Source organism: Pleurodeles waltl, chromosome 9 (genome assembly GCF_031143425.1).
Source record: "Pleurodeles waltl isolate 20211129_DDA chromosome 9, aPleWal1.hap1.20221129, whole genome shotgun sequence".
In the NCBI taxonomy this organism is placed as follows: Eukaryota; Metazoa; Chordata; class Amphibia; order Caudata; family Salamandridae; genus Pleurodeles; species Pleurodeles waltl.
In genome coordinates, this window is record NC_090448.1 from 33,415,997 (window position 1) to 33,431,785 (window position 15,789).

The following is a 15,789-nucleotide window of genomic DNA, read 5'->3' on the forward strand; positions in this document are numbered from 1 at the left end:
CTGCATGAAAAACAAGAAAAGCGGTTCTTCCCCGTTCTCCTTCTAGGCTGCCAGGGAACAAAGGAATCCGCTTTTACAAATCCATATAAGAAATACTTTGCCTCCAGGTCAAAACGCGCAGATGCCTCTGTGCTGCATAAACTGCACGAAAAGCAGCAAACTCACTCACATTCAGTCAGACTCACTCTTCACCTTTCAAAGTTGGAGCCACATTTGTTTGTTTGTTCTCCAAGCATCAACAAAGCGCGGAAGCAGCGTGCCCAACTCTGCGCCGGTAAAATTTAAGGGCGGATTTGGAGCAGGGCCCGGTTGCCCCATTCGCTCTCACACAAAGGCCAAAAACAGTGCAAACCAGCCCCGTGGTGCGCGTGCCCCATCAGCGCAGACTAGGTTTGCGCCATTCCACCTTAGGGGGTCCCTGTTGCGAGGCATCAATGCATCATCGGGCGTCGGCGCGAGCGCCCTGTGCCACTGCCCGTGGCTCCTGTCCTCAGACCTCCGGCCCACACAAGCATCCCAGCACCCTCTGCCCATCTCTGTGCCACTGCCCGTGACTCCTGCCCATCTCTGTGCCTCTGCCCGTGGCTCCTGTCCTCAGACCACCGGCCCACACAAGCATCCCAGCACCCTCTGCCCATCTCTGTGCCACCGCCCACCCTCTGCCCATCTCTGTGCCACTGCCCGTGACTCCTGTCCTCAGACCTCCGGCCCACACAAGCATCCCAGCACCCTCTGTCCATGTCTGTGCCACCGCCCACCCTCTGCCCATCTCTGTGCCACTGGCCGCGACTCCTGTCCTCAGACCTCCGGCCCACACAAGCTTCCCAGCATCCTCTGCCCATCTCTGTGCCACTGCCCGTGGCTCCTGTCCTCAGACCTCCGGCCCACACAAGCTTCCCAGCACCCTCTGTCCATCTCTGTGCCACTGCCCGTGGCTCCTGTCCTCAGACCACCGGCCCACACAAGCATCCCAGCACCCTCGCCCATCTCTGTGCCACCGCCCACCCTCTGCCCATCTCTGTGCCACTGGCCGCGACTCCTGTCCTTAGACCTCCGGCCCACACAAGCTTCCCAGCATCCTCTGTCCATCTCTGTGCCACCGCCCACCCTCTGCGCCACTGCCCGTGACTCCTGTCCTCAGACCTCCGGCCCACACAAGCATCCCAGCACCCTCTGCCCATCTCTGTGCCACTGCCCGTAACTCCTGTCCTCAGACCACCGGCCCACACAAGCATCCCAGCACCCTCTGCCCATCTCTGTGCCACTGCCCGTGGCTCCTGTCTTACGACCTCCGGCCCACACAAGCATTCCAGCACCCTCTGCCCATCTCTGTGCCACTGCCCGTGACTCCTGCCCATCTCTGTGCCACTGCCCGTGACTCCTGTCCTCAGACCACCGGCCCACACAAGCATCCCAGCACCCTCTGCCCATCTCTGTGCCACCGCCCACCCTCTGCCCATCTCTGTGCCACTGCCCGTGACTCCTGTCCTCAGACCACCGGCCCACACAAGCATCCCAGCACCCTCTGTCCATCTCTGTGCCACTGCCCACCCTCTGCCCATCTCTGTGCCACTGCCCGTGGCTCCTGTCCTCAGACCTCCGGCCCACACAAGTATCCCGGCAGCCTCTGCCCATCTCTGTGCCACTGCCCGTGGCTCCTGTCCTCAGACCTCCGGCCCACACAAGCATCCCAGCACCCTCTGTCCATCTCTGTGCCACCGCCCACCCTCTGCCCATCTCTGTGCCACTGCCCGTGACTCCTGCCCATCTCTGTGCCACTGCCCGTGACTCCTGTCCTCAGACCACCGGCCCACACAAGCATCCCAGCACCCTCTGCCCATCTCTGTGCCACTGCCCGTGGCTCCTGTCCTCAGACCTCAGGCCCACACAAGCTTCCCAGCACCCTCTGTCTATCTCTGTGCCACTGCCCGTGGCTCCTGTCCTCAGACCTCCGGCCCACACAAGCATCCCAGCACCCTCTGTCCATCTCTGTGCCACCGCCCACCCTCTGCCCATCTCTGTGCCACTGGCCGCGACTCCTGTCCTCAGACCTCCGGCCCACACAAGCTTCCCAGCATCCTCTGTCCATCTCTGTGCCACCGCCCACCCTCTGCCCATCTCTGTGCCACTGCCCGTGACTCCTGTCTTCAGACCTCCGGCCCACACAAGCTTCCCAGCACCCTCTGTCCATCTCTGTGCCACTGCCCGTGGCTCCTGTCCTCAGACCTCAGGCCCACACAAGCATCCCAGCACCCTCTGCCCATCTCTGTGCCACCGCCCACCCTCTGCCCATCTCTGTGCCACTGCCCGGGACTCCTGTCCTCAGACCTCCGGCCCACACAAGCATCCCAGCATCGTCTCCCCATCTCTGTGCCACTGCCCGCGACTCCTGTCCTCAGACCTCCGGCCCACACAAGCATCCCAGCACCCTCTGTCCATCTCTGTGCCACTGCCCGTGACTCCTGTCCATCTCTGTGCCACTGCCCGCGACTCCTGTCCTCAGACCTCCGGCCCACACAAGCATCCCAGCACCCTCTGCCCATCTCTGTGCCACTGCCCGTGACTCCTGCCCATCTCTGTGCCACTGCCCGTGACTCCTGTCCTCAGACCACCGGCCCACACAAGCATCCCAGCACCCTCTGCCCATCTCTGTGCCACTGCCCGTGACTCCTGTCCTCAGACCTCCTGCCCACACAAGCATCCCAGCACCCTCTGTCCATCTCTGTGCCACCGCCCACCCTCTGCCCATCTCTGTGCCACTGGCCGCGACTCCGGTCCTCAGACCTCCGGCCCACACAAGCTTCCCAGCATCCTCTGCCCATCTCTGTGCCACTGCCCGTGGCTCCTGTCCTCAGACCTCCGGCCCACACAAGCTTCCCAGCACCCTCTGCCCATCTCTGTGCCACTGCCCGTGACTCCTGTCCTCAGACCACCGGCCCACACAAGCATCCCAGCACCCTCTGCCCATCTCTGTGCCACTGCCCGTGGCTCCTGTCTTACGACCTCCGGCCCACACAAGCATTCCAGCACCCTCAGCCCATCTCTGTGCCACTGCCCGTGACTCCTGCCCATCTCTGTGCCACTGCCCGTGACTCCTGTCCTCAGACCACCGGCCCACACAAGCATCCCAGCACCCTCTGTCCATCTCTGTGCCACCGCCCACCCTCTGCCCATCTCTGTGCCACTGCCCGTGACTCCTGTCCTCAGGCCACCGGCCCACACAAGCATCCCAGCACCCTCTGTCCATCTCTGTGCCACTGCCCACCCTCTGCCCATCTCTGTGCCACTGCCCGTGGCTCCTGTCCTCAGACCTCCGGCCCACACAAGTATCCCGGCAGCCTCAGCCCATCTCTGTGCCACTGCCCGTGGCTCCTGTCCTCAGGCCTCCGGCCCACACAAGCATCCCAGCACCCTCTGTCCATCTCTGTGCCACCGCCCACCCTCTGCCCATCTCTGTGCCACTGCCCGTGTCTCCTGTCCTCAGACCTCCGGCCCACACAAGCATCCCAGCACCCTCTGCCCATCTCTGTGCCACTGCCCGTGACTCCTGCCCATCTCTGTGCCACTGCCCGTGACTCCTGTCCTCAGACCACCGGCCCACACAAGCATCCCAGCACCCTCTGCCCATCTCTGTGCCACTGCCCGTGGCTCCTGTCCTCAGACCTCAGGCCCACACAAGCTTCCCAGCACCCTCTGTCCATCTCTGTGCCACTGCCCGTGGCTCCTGTCCTCAGACCTCCGGCCCACACAAGCATCCCAGCACCCTCTGTCCATCTCTGTGCCACCGCCCACCCTCTGCCCATCTCTGTGCCACTGGCCGCGACTCCTGTCCTCAGACCTCCGGCCCACACAAGCTTCCCAGCATCCTCTGTCCATCTCTGTGCCACTGCCCGTGGCTCCTGTCCTCAGACCTCAGGCCCACACAAGCATCCCAGCACCCTCTGCCCATCTCTGTGCCACCGCCCATCCTCTGCCCATCTCTGTGCCACTATCCGGGACTCCTGTCCTCAGACCTCCGGCCCACACAAGCATCCCAGCATCGTCTCCCCATCTCTGTGCCACTGCCCGCGACTCCTGTCCTCAGACCTCCGGCCCACACAAGCATCCCAGCACCCTCTGTCCATCTCTGTGCCACTGCCCGTGACTCCTGTCCATCTCTGTGCCACTGCCCGCGACTCCTGTCCTCAGACCTCCGGCCCACACAAGCATCCCAGCACCCTCTGCCCATCTCTGTGCCACTGCCCGTGACTCCTGTCCTCAGACCTCCGCCCCACACAAGCATCCCAGCACCCTCTGCCCATCTCTGTGCCACTGCCCGTGACTCCTGTCCATCTCTGTGCCACTGCCCGTGGCTTCTTCACAAAGCGGGCCAGGGAGATCGACTCCGGTCCTCAGACCTCCGGCCCACACAAGCATCCTCTGCCCATCTCTGTGCCTCTACCATTTTATATATGTACTTTGCCTGACGTGTGAATTATTTTTGTAAAACACGCAGTAGACGAGGGGCAGACTGGGTGAGCAGGGGACTACAAAGCAAGATTGTCTGCCAGCAGGGAAGTACCAGCTCAGATTCCATGCCCATTCAGTTCTAGGACCTTCAGCTGAGACTGCCAAGAGCTGGAGTTTTCTAGGCAAGCGATGGAACAAGGGGAGGCCGAGGGCCAGGGTTAAGAACACTGGAAGGGCCAGTGACAAGTAACATCTTACCTGCCACACCTCAGCACAGAGTATTAATGTACATACATTTTTTTTTTCTCACGGCGTAACCCGGAAGTTTAAAAGGTTTAGTCGATGTGTAAAGTCACAGAAATTAATTCATTGGTAATTTCAAATACAACCGAGTAACAAGCCTCAGGGGGCTGACAGCGCCTCACCGAGGCAGGGAGCAGGAATCACAAGTGATTTTAAACACCGCACCACCTCCCCGCCTACTGTGCAGTGACATCACCCGGGGGACCACCGGCAGGGATGTGGCCGTACTCCCTGCAGCGAGTACATACAGAAGGAGACTCTAAAATGTAAGGTTTGTAGGTCACGTGCACTAGGAAATGTATCTCAAACTCATGGCACCATTTCAAAGATTTTAATGCATCACCTGGCGCTCACGACCTACTACTGAGAGAGGCGCAGCTCCCCGGGGGTGGGGGGTCGTTCTCGGGCCAGCAGCCACCCTCTGGACACACTCTTCTGTGGGTAGCCTGGGCCTGCGACCTCGAGGTGGCTAAAGTTACTGCCTGGTGTCTGCACTGTCCCTAGTCCAAGACTCTTCTGTGCATAGCCTGGGCCTGCGACCTCGAGGCGGCTAAAGTTACTGCCTGGTGTCTGCACTGTCCCTAGTCAAAGACTCTTCTGTGCATAGCCTGGGCCTAAAACCTCGAGGCGGCTAAAGTTACTGCCTGGTGTCTGCACTGTCCCTAGTCAAAGACTCTTCTGTGGGTTGCCTGGGCCTACAACCTCGAGGCGGCTAAAGTTACTGCCTGGTGTCTCCACCAGGCCTAGTCCAAGGCTCTTCTCTGGGTAGCCTGGGCCTACGACCTCGAGGCGGCTAAAGTTACTGCCTGGTGTCTGCACTGTCCCTAGTCCGAGACTCTTCTGTGGGTAGCCTGGGCCTAAAACCTCGAGGCGGCTAAAGTTACTGCCTGGTGTCTGCACTGTCCCTAGTCCGAGACTCTTCTGTGGGTAGCCTGGGCCTAAAACCTCGAGGCGGCTAAAGTTACTGCCTGGTGTCTGCACTGTCCCTAGTCCGAGACTCTTCTCTGGGTAGACTGGGCCTGCGACCTCGAGGCAGCTAAAGTTACTGCCTGGTGTCTGCACTGTCCCTAGTCCAAGACTCTTCTGTGCATAGCCTGGGCCTGCGACCTCGAGGCGGCTAAAGTTACTGCCTGGTGTCTGCACTGTTCCTAGTCCAAGACTCTTCTGTGCATAGCCTGGGCCTAAAACCTCGAGGCGGCTAAAGTTACTGCCTGGTATCTCCACAGGGCCTAGTCCAAGAGTCTTTTGTGGGAAGCCTGGGCCTGCGACCTCGAGGCGGCTAAAGTTACTGCCTGGTGTCTGCACTGTCCCTAGTCCAAGACTCTTCTCTGGGTAGCCTGGGCCTACATCCTCTAGGCTGCTAAAGTTACTGCCTGGTGTCTCCACCGGGCCTACTCCAAGACTCTTCTCTGGGTAGCCTGGGCCTACGACCTCGAGGCAGCTAAAGTTACTGCCTGGTGTCTGCACCGTCCCTAGTCCAAGGCTCTTCTGTGCATAGCCTGGGCCTGCGACCTCGAGGCGGCTAAAGTTACTGCCTGGTGTCTGCACTGTCCCTAGTCCAAGACTCTTCTGTGCATAGCCTGGGCCTGCGACCTCGAGGCGGCTAAAGTTACTGCCTGGTGTCTCCACCAGGCCTAGTCCAAGACTCTTCTGTGGGTTGCCTGGGCCTAAAACCTCGAGGCGGCTAAAGTTACTGCCTGGTGTCTCCACCGGGCCTAGTACAAGACTCTTCTGTGGCTAGCCTGGGTCTACTATCTGAAGGCGGCTAAAGTTACTGCCTGGTGACTTCACTGCCCCTAGTCCAAGACTCTTCTGTGGGTAGCCTGCGACCTTGAGGAGGCTAAAGCTACTGTCTGATGTCTCCACTGCCCCTAGTTCAAGATCTTCTGTGGGTAGCCTGGGCCTATGACCTCACGCAGCTAAAGTTACTGCCTGGTGTCTCCACCAGGTCTATACCAAGACTCTTGTGGGAAGCCTGGCCCTACGTCCTTGAGTCGGATGAAGTGGATGTAATGGTGACTTCGCTACTCCGAGTCCAAGACTCTCTCTTGTTGGAAGGCTGTCCCAGGACCTCTAGTCAGATGCAGTAACAGTGATGGTGCCTCATGCTACTCCGAGTCCAAGACTCTCTCTTGTTGGAAGGCTGTCCCAGGACCTCTAGTCAGATGCAGTAACATTGATGGTGCCTCATGCTACTCCTAGTCCAAGACTCTGACCTTTAAGAAGGCTTCCCCTGGGCTCACTGGTAGCATAAAGTAACCCTTAGTAACTCTGCTGCACGTAGTCCAAGACACACTCTCTTGGGGAGTACGTGTCCTCCAGACCAGAAGTCAGACGAAGTTATCATTGCAGTGACAACTCGTCCTCACAGCCGTTCCCAAGATCCGGAAGAGCACAGCAGGAGGAAGATCCTTCCCGTACCTCACAACCCAGACATGGAACACGCTACGCTACACCTCAAACTCAGACAGAGCGCATCACTGAAGCAGTTCAGAAAGGACCTCAAGACCTGGCTCTTCGACTAAGCAGCACACCCGCGAACAGCGCCTTGAGACCCTACGGGTGATTAGACGTGCTTTAGAAGTCACTGATTGATTGATGGATTGATTTGACTAGTCCAATACTCTCCTGCCTGGAGTACTCTAGCATGTACTCCACTAGGCCATCACCTTGCACTAATCTTCCTTGGGCTACACAATTACCCCACGTTTCACTAAGTCACGTGCTAGTCAATGCTGGACGCCAATCATCCGGACCCAAGGGATGTTCCCCACTCAAGTCAACAAACCTACCCTACCTCTTTAAGAGGACTAATTACTTAAACATTTAATTTTAAACTATATTATATTCTTATGTAATCAGAATGTCTACTGTTCTCAAAAATCATCTTTAACATTTGAAATCAATGAGGATCTCTTAACAGAAGATGACAGAGAAGCCTGACTGGCTGAGTGTTTCTTTTGGTACTAGGTTGATACTTCCATGCCGCAGCCTGTGTGAGGCGGTGAGGAACAGTTGTGCCCCGATCATGGCCTGCTATGGTTACCCGTGGCCAGAGATCCTGAACTGCGACAAATTTCCCATCGACCACGGATTGTGCATCTCATCCATATCAGATGAGGCCAGTGCAAGCCGCAGAAGTAAGTCACTTTTCTTTTCATCGTATGCACCCATTTTTGAATGAAAATATTTTCGGAGTATTTGATGAGTTTATTTTATATCTGCCAAAGACTGAGCTTTGAGTAGTATGCACAGCTTACCAAAGTGTCATCAGCTTCATCTACGGCTTGGTTAGACATACTCTGGCTTTGTCCATCTTCTTCTTCAGAAAAGGATGTAACCACCCAAAAATGTGTAACTCCAAGTATCATGCCCCTCAAACTAGGCAAGGACGACCAGCGCCTTCTCCCTCACCCCAACCCTACCACCCCTCCAATTCAACCAACTGGCTACAGAACTCACTGTGGGTATTTATTTATCAAAAATAATTCAATAACTAAGTCACCTGCAGATTTGTGATCAAAGTCACTAAATAAGATGTTTGTGGAAATAATTGGGAGCCATTTTGGATTGCTACACTGTCCAATCCAATAATCAAGGTTTGTGAACAGGGAAAAATAAACACAAATATCAAAGCTGGTATGCCTGTTCTCCGGCTCTGAACTCGGCTCAGAACTCTTACTACAAGAGACTGCCAGTAGCTCTCTGATGCTCAGCACAAGTGCAAGGGGCATGGCGCAAAGAGGAGGAAGGTGCAGGGCAATTAACAGTCCATGCTGTTTCCTGTATCAAATAACTACAGAAAGTAGCACAAAACCCGAGGAGGCAGCGGCAAACAGCAAGACACAAGCCTGCTGCCCACAGGGGAAGCATCCAGATGAGGTTGGGGGGATGGCAGGCTCTCTACACATCCCTCAAGCCACCGGGCACAGCCGAAATGATGCTGGGGTCTCCATCGCTGCAGCTGAAGGGCAGAAGTGACATACATTAAGCAGGGACTCCCCAGGAATAGGGAAAGGAAAAGGAGTACACAAATCTCATCTCTGGCTCGTCGCCTGCCCCAACCCCAGGAGTCCTGCTGTTTCCAGGTTCAGGGCTCACCGTCTTTCGTGCACCACCCACCCAGCCCTTAATTTAACTCGTGGGTGTTGTGTGCATGGTTAAGATGCCCTTGGTTTGGGGCCATTTTGCTAGATATCCGCCATTTTAGCCACAGGCAGGGAAGGACTTTGGTAGGTACCATCCCTTGGTTGGTTTTGAACATTGGAATTGGGTGGACTAATCAGGAGTTATGCCTTCTTCCAGAGCCGGCTGCTCACAATTCCATGATGGTGAAGGCACCTGTGTACAAGACACTCAGAGCATCCAAAAAATGTCAATGCCCCAACAACCCCCAAAAAAGCCTATCACCCCAAACATCACAGTGAGACTGATGGCGTGTACCAGGCTTTTGTTTGTAAATGGACCAAAATAACATGTTCAAACACAAACAAGCATGTGCAATGCAATGGGTCTTGCGTTTGCTCGCAGTTGGCATAAGCGAGCTGATTTAAAGCGCCACGGCCGCCATGAGCATGAGAGCAAAGGAGAGGCACAAAAGGAAAAAGAAGTTTGCTCGCAGTCAAACGTAACAGAAAATGTGCAATTATCCATGTAACAGGGTCGATGGCCAAGGAGGTAACACAATTGCCCCAAGGAGGGACAAACGTAAAGCATTTACCAATGATAAAGGATTTTTGAAAGGCAAACCCATGAACAAGTGATAGTGATGGGCGGGCGTGGTTAAAAGCCCACAGACAGTTTACAACATGTCAGAGCGACTGCTCGCTCGACCAACAAACATGATTACTTGTATCACATATAGTTAAAATGTAACCCTTCCCTGCCATGACATTACCACCTGTCGGTGTAAAAATATGGCTTTTTTCTCAAAACAGGGCAGAATGTCTGCAGCTGTTAAAAGGAAGAGCGGACATTTTTCATTGGTCATCAGTCAATGGGAACTGCTGCTCATTAATGAGCGGCATTCAAGAGTTGTTAATCGTTCACGTTCAAAGTTCTAGCCAGGCCCATTAAATATCTTAAATAAAAGACCCCTCTCCGTATGAAGTCACAAATATGCATTTAACAACCAATCTGAGCTTTATTAACCTCTCCCAAACAACTTCTCAACATGCCATACCACAGAAAAGTAACCTCTCTTGGGAGCCTGGACAGACCATCTGTCTCGCCCTAAGAGGAACTTAAGACCCTAACCAACTGTACTCTTTTTCGTGCCTCAAGAGAGTCTTATTTTATACTCACAGCTCGCTCAGACATGAGTTTGAGTCTGCCGCTCCCAAACCCCGGTGCTCTTGATGTTGCCTCAAGAGAGTCCTATTTTATACTCACAGCTCGCTCAGACATGAGTTTGAGTCTGCCGTTCCCAAACCCCGGTGCTCTTGTTCGTGCCTCAAGAGAGTCCTGTTTTATACTCACAGCTCGCTCAGACATGAGTTTGAGTCTGCCGTTCCCAAACCCCGGTGCTCTTGTTCGTGCCTCAAGAGAGTCCTGTTTTATACTCACAGCTCGCTCAGACATGAGTTTGAGTCTGCCGTTCCCAAACCCCGGTGCTCTTGTTCGTGCCTCAAGAGAGTCCTGTTTTATACTCACAGCTCGCTCAGACATGAGTTTGAGTCTGCTGTTCCCAAACCCCGGTGCTCTTGTTCGTGCCTCAAGAGAGTCCTATTTTATACTCACAGCTCGCTCAGACATGAGTTTGAGTCTGCCGCTCCCAAACCCCTGTGCTCTTGTTCGTACCTCAAGAGTCTTATTTTATATCCACAGCCCGCCCAGACATGAGTTTGAGTCTGCCGCTCCCAAACCCCTGTGCTCTTGTTCGTACCTCAAAAGAGTCCTATTTTATACTCACAGCTCGCTCACACATGAGTTTGAGGCTGCCGCTCCCAAACCCCGGTGCTCTTGTTCGTACCTCAAGAGAGTCCTATTTTATACTCACAGCTCGCTCAGACATGAGTTTGAGTCTGCCGCTCCCAAACCCCTGTGCTCTTGTTCGTACCTCAAGAGAGTCCTATTTTATATCCAAAGCTCGCTCAGACATGAGTTTGCCGCTCCCAAACCCCGGTGCTCTTGATGATGCCTCAAGAGAGTCCTATTTTATACTCACAGCTCGCTCAGACATGAGTTTGAGTCTGCCGTTCCCAAACCCCGGTGCTCTTGTTCGTGCCTCAAGAGAGTCCTGTTTTATACTCACAGCTCGCTCAGACATGTGTTTGAGTCTGCCGTTCCCAAACCCCGGTGCTCTTGTTCGTGCCTCAAGAGAGTCCTGTTTTATACTCACAGCTCGCTCAGACATGAGTTTGAGTCTGCCGTTCCCAAACCCCGGTGCTCTTGTTCGTGCCTCAAGAGAGTCCTGTTTTATACTCACAGCTCGCTCAGACATGAGTTTGAGTCTGCCGCTCCCAAACCCCTGTGCTCTTGTTCGTACCTCAAGAGTCTTATTTTATATCCACAGCCCGCCCAGACATGAGTTTGAGTCTGCCGCTCCCAAACCCCTGTGCTCTTGTTCGTACCTCAAAAGAGTCCTATTTTATACTCACAGCTCGCTCACACATGAGTTTGAGGCTGCCGCTCCCAAACCCCGGTGCTCTTGTTCGTACCTCAAGAGAGTCCTATTTTATACTCACAGCTCGCTCAGACATGAGTTTGAGTCTGCCGCTCCCAAACCCCTGTGCTCTTGTTCGTACCTCAAGAGAGTCCTATTTTATATCCAAAGCTCGCTCAGACATGAGTTTGAGTCTGCTGCTCCCAAACCCCGGTGCTCTTGATGATGCCTCAAGAGAGTCCTATTTTATACTCACAGCTCGCTCAGACATGAGTTTGAGTCTGCTGCTCCCAAACCACGGTGCTCTTGATGTTGCCTCAAGAGAGTCCTATTTTATACTCACAGCTCGCTCAGACATGAGTTTGAGTCTGCTGCTCCCAAACCCCGGTGCTCTTGATGTTGCCTCAAGAGAGTCCTATTTTATACTCACAGCTCGCTCAGACATGAGTTTGAGTCTGCTGCTCCCAAACCCCGGTACTCATGATGTTGCCTCAAGAGAGTCCTATTTTATACTCACAGCTTGCTCAGAAATGAGTTTGAGTCTGCTGCTCCCAAACCCCTGTGCTCTTGTTCGTGCCTCAAGAGAGTCCTATTTTATACTCACAACTCGCTCAGGCATGAGTTTGAGTCTGCCGCTCCCAAACCCCTGTGCTCTTGTTCGTGCCTCAAGAGAGTCCTATTTTATACTCACAGCTCGCAAACCCCTGTGCTCTTGTTCGTACCTCAAGAGAGTCCTATTTTATACTCACAGCTCGCTCAGACATGAGTTTGAGTCTGCCGCTCCCAAACCCCTGTGCTCTTGTTCGTACCTCAAGAGAGTCCTATTTTATATCCAAAGCTCGCTCAGACATGAGTTTGCCGCTCCCAAACCCCGGTGCTCTTGATGATGCCTCAAGAGAGTCCTATTTTATACTCACAGCTCGCTCAGACATGAGTTTGAGTCTGCTGCTCCCAAACCCCGGTACTCATGATGTTGCCTCAAGAGAGTCCTATTTTATACTCACAGCTTGCTCAGAAATGAGTTTGAGTCTGCTGCTCCCAAACCCCTGTGCTCTTGTTCGTGCCTCAAGAGAGTCCTATTTTATACTCACAACTCGCTCAGGCATGAGTTTGAGTCTGCCGCTCCCAAACCCCTGTGCTCTTGTTCGTGCCTCAAGAGAGTCCTATTTTATACTCACAGCTCGCAAACCCCTGTGCTCTTGTTCGTACCTCAAGAGAGTCCTATTTTATATCCAAAGCTCGCTCAGACATGAGTTTGAGTCTGCTGCTCCCAAACCCCGGTGCTCTGGATGTTGCCTCAAGAGAGTCCTATTTTATACTCACAGCTCGCTCAGACATGAGTTTGAGTCTGCCGCTCCCAAACCCCGGTGCTCTTGTTCGTACCTCAAGAGAGTCTTATTTTATATCCAAACCTCGCTCAGACATGAGTTTGAGTCTGCCGCTCCCAAACCCCGGTGCTCTTGTTCGTACCTCAAGAGAGTCTTATTTTATATCCAAACCTCGCTCAGACATGAGTTTGAGTCTGCCGCTCCCAAACCCCGGTGCTCTTGATGTTGCCTCAAGAGAGTCCTATTTTATACTCACAGCTCGCTCAGACATGAGTTTGAGTCTGCCGCTCCCAAACCCCTGTGCTCTTGTTCGTGCCTCAAGAGAGTCCTATTTTATATCCACAGCCCGCTCCAACATGAGTTTGAGTCTGCCGCTCCCAAACCCCGGTGCTCTTGTTCGTGCCTCAAGAGAGTCCTATTTTATACTCACAGCCCGCTCAGACAAGAGTTTGAGCCTGCCGCTCCCAAACCTCTGTGCTCTTGTTCGTGCATCAAGAGAGTCCTATTTTATATCCACAGCTCGCTCAGACATGAGTTTGAGTCTGCCGCTCCCAAACCCCTGTGCTCTTGTTCGTGCTTCAAGAGAGTCCTATTTTATACTCACAGCTCGCAAACCCCGGTGCTCCTGTTCGTGCCTCAAGAGAGTCCTATTTTATACTCACTGCTAGCTCAGACATGACTTTAAGCTCGCTCAGACATGACTTTAAGCCTGCTGCTCCCAAACCCTGGTGCTCTTGTTCGTGCATCAAGAGAGTCCTATTTTATACTCACAACTCGCTCAGACATGAGTTTGAGTCTGCCGCTCCCAGGCCCCTGTGCTCTTGATGTTGCCTCAAGAGAGTCCTATTTTATACTCACAGCTCGCTCAGACATGAGTTTGAGTCTGCTGCTCCCAAACCACGGTGCTCTTGATGTTGCCTCAAGAGAGTCCTATTTTATATTCACAGCTCGCTCAGACATGAGTTTGAGTCTGCCGCTCCCAAACCCCTGTGCTCTTGATTTTGCCTCAAGAGAGTCCTATTTTATACTCACAGCTCGCTCAGATATGAGTTTGAGTCTGCTGCTCCCAATATTTTGTAAAATAACCAATATCTTTGACGACTTTCAAACCAGAGAGAGAGAGCATGTGTGCTTTTGTCTGTGAGAATGTAAATATTTCTGCTGAAATCCGACTGACATCTCAGAACACCCGACTAAAAGCACCTGTACCCAACTATTAGGGTAAATATATTAGGGTGGTGTAACACCCCAAAGAAACCCAAAGAAACCCCTGAAGCTACACCCCTGTTTGAGATACTGAGGAAGACATACCCTCCTTAGAATATGACAACTAAGAGAGATTGCAAACCACCTTGTTAACCCGCTAATTTCTCCTATTTCACTTATGATCCAGGAGACATGCAAGCAGCTCACTGGTGCTAGACTGGTGAATCATAGAAGGGAGGTCTTCTTTCTTGAGTGCTTAGAAATAAAAACAAAATTGGGGCAGTTTGTATTTTTGTGGTCTACTTTAACTTTGCCCTTTGTTGTAGCAGTGCCGCGAGCGAGCTGCAGGGACTGTGAGCTTGAAGAATCGAGTTCGACCAAAGAGATCCTGGACACCTTCTGCGCCAATGACTTCTGTAAGTATGTCTTTTATGTCTATCACCGCTAGTCCCAGGAGGGATAGCACTGTGTGTCTGTCTGAGAGGCGCAGTAGACGAGGCGAGCGTGCTTCTAAGGCATTTGTCACTACAATTTAAATATAACATCCAACGTTTCGAAATAGATTAGAAAAAATATTTCTTCCGAATAAAGTGCACCCATGAAAAGACTGCAGAAGCATCGTAAGGCGAGCAGAAACTGTGTGGAAGCCCTGAGGGCAAGGGGAGGTCTAGTGGGGAGACAGAGCCTTGCTGGTTTGATTATCCTGCTGATCGATGGGTGGAGAGAGGTATAAAGGGGTAGGCTTGTCTGAGCCAGCTGATACGAGCAATATATGAGGGAGTACGTCGCTTGGAAAGAGGTCTCCTATCCCTCAATTTCACGTGTCCTGCCCTTTAACTCTGGCTCCCCATTGTAGGGAGAGGGGTTATGAACACTGGAGCAGCACGGGTCAGCTTCTGTCGATTACTTACAGGACACTTTGGAATTTTTAGCATTGTATTTGATGCTAAGTATGTTGGAAATATTCTTCTCTGTTAACCGCTTATATTTTTGCATCCACGCAACAGAATTGCCAATGATCTTCTAGCTCTGTCAGTTGAAATGATGTAAACATTTACTTTGATTCTCAGCAGTCTGACATCTTTCTGAGATCCCAGGGGTGACACTTCAGCTCTTTGTAGGCCATGGCCTCACTTCCTATGTCAAGCACATGGCAGAAGGACGCCCCTTCCTGGTCACAGGAGGTGGGCGTGCATAGGTGTTGAAGAGCTCCAAGAGCTAGGCCAACAGGGCCGCTCCCACAGACTTCTACCTGCTCTAGGCCTGGTGTAGTTCTTCCAGTGCTGTTATTTCCCTTGCGATACCTCTAGGAGAGTTATTCTTATTCTAGACAACAGACTACCTGCAGCAGAACACAAAGATTGAACAGGACTTGGTGAGCTGCTCACACGAAACACTAAACATCTATAAGTTGTTATGTCCTGGAGTAGCGCCCATCTTGGCGGTTGGGTCAGGACTCCTCTCCTGATGTGCTGGGTGCCAGCCGAAAGAACAAATCAACCAGTGCATCAGGGTCAGCAGCCTGGTAGTACACCACAGACCCCCCTTGGCTGTAAGCCAGGTGACCATCGGCACCTAGAAGATCACCGATTAACACAACGGTATAAGACAGGCCATCTTTCGACAGACACACAAAAATGTTGCATCCGCTTGTCGTTTCTGGTGATCGCAGTCGTGTTTGTGCTAAAGCTCCCTCTTCAGTCCCACTTGTGATGAGCCTCAGTATTTCACTTGCTCTAGTCATACATGTTGCAGGGATAATAAGGAAAGAGTAGAAAAAGCAGACTCGAACAAATAATACATTAATCCATCATTCCCTCAGTCTAATCCGGCCCGGAGAACAACTGGGAACAACGTGGTGCCCTAAATTCCAGCCCAAAAGGTGATAAATCTTATGTT

At 53.1% G+C, this 15,789-nt stretch overlaps 2 protein-coding genes across 3 annotated transcripts in view; one reads left to right on the forward strand and one right to left on the reverse strand.

The window, feature by feature from the left end:
- The window catches only part of P4HTM (prolyl 4-hydroxylase, transmembrane), a 179,974-nt gene that overhangs the window by 134,269 nt on the left and 29,916 nt on the right, over positions 1-15,789 (reverse strand). The window lies entirely within an intron of this gene.
- The window catches only part of LOC138258894 (secreted frizzled-related protein 5-like), a 29,058-nt gene that overhangs the window by 2,406 nt on the left and 10,863 nt on the right, over positions 1-15,789 (forward strand). Inside the window, exons 2-3 of one of the 2 annotated variants that reach the window (XM_069206206.1) lie at positions 7,723-7,892; positions 14,217-14,306. In XM_069206206.1, the coding sequence (XP_069062307.1) occupies positions 7,723-7,892; positions 14,217-14,306 (260 nt within the window). The remainder of the gene's footprint in view (positions 1-7,722; positions 7,893-14,216; positions 14,307-15,789) is intronic. The other variant, XM_069206207.1, reaches the window with a different exon arrangement.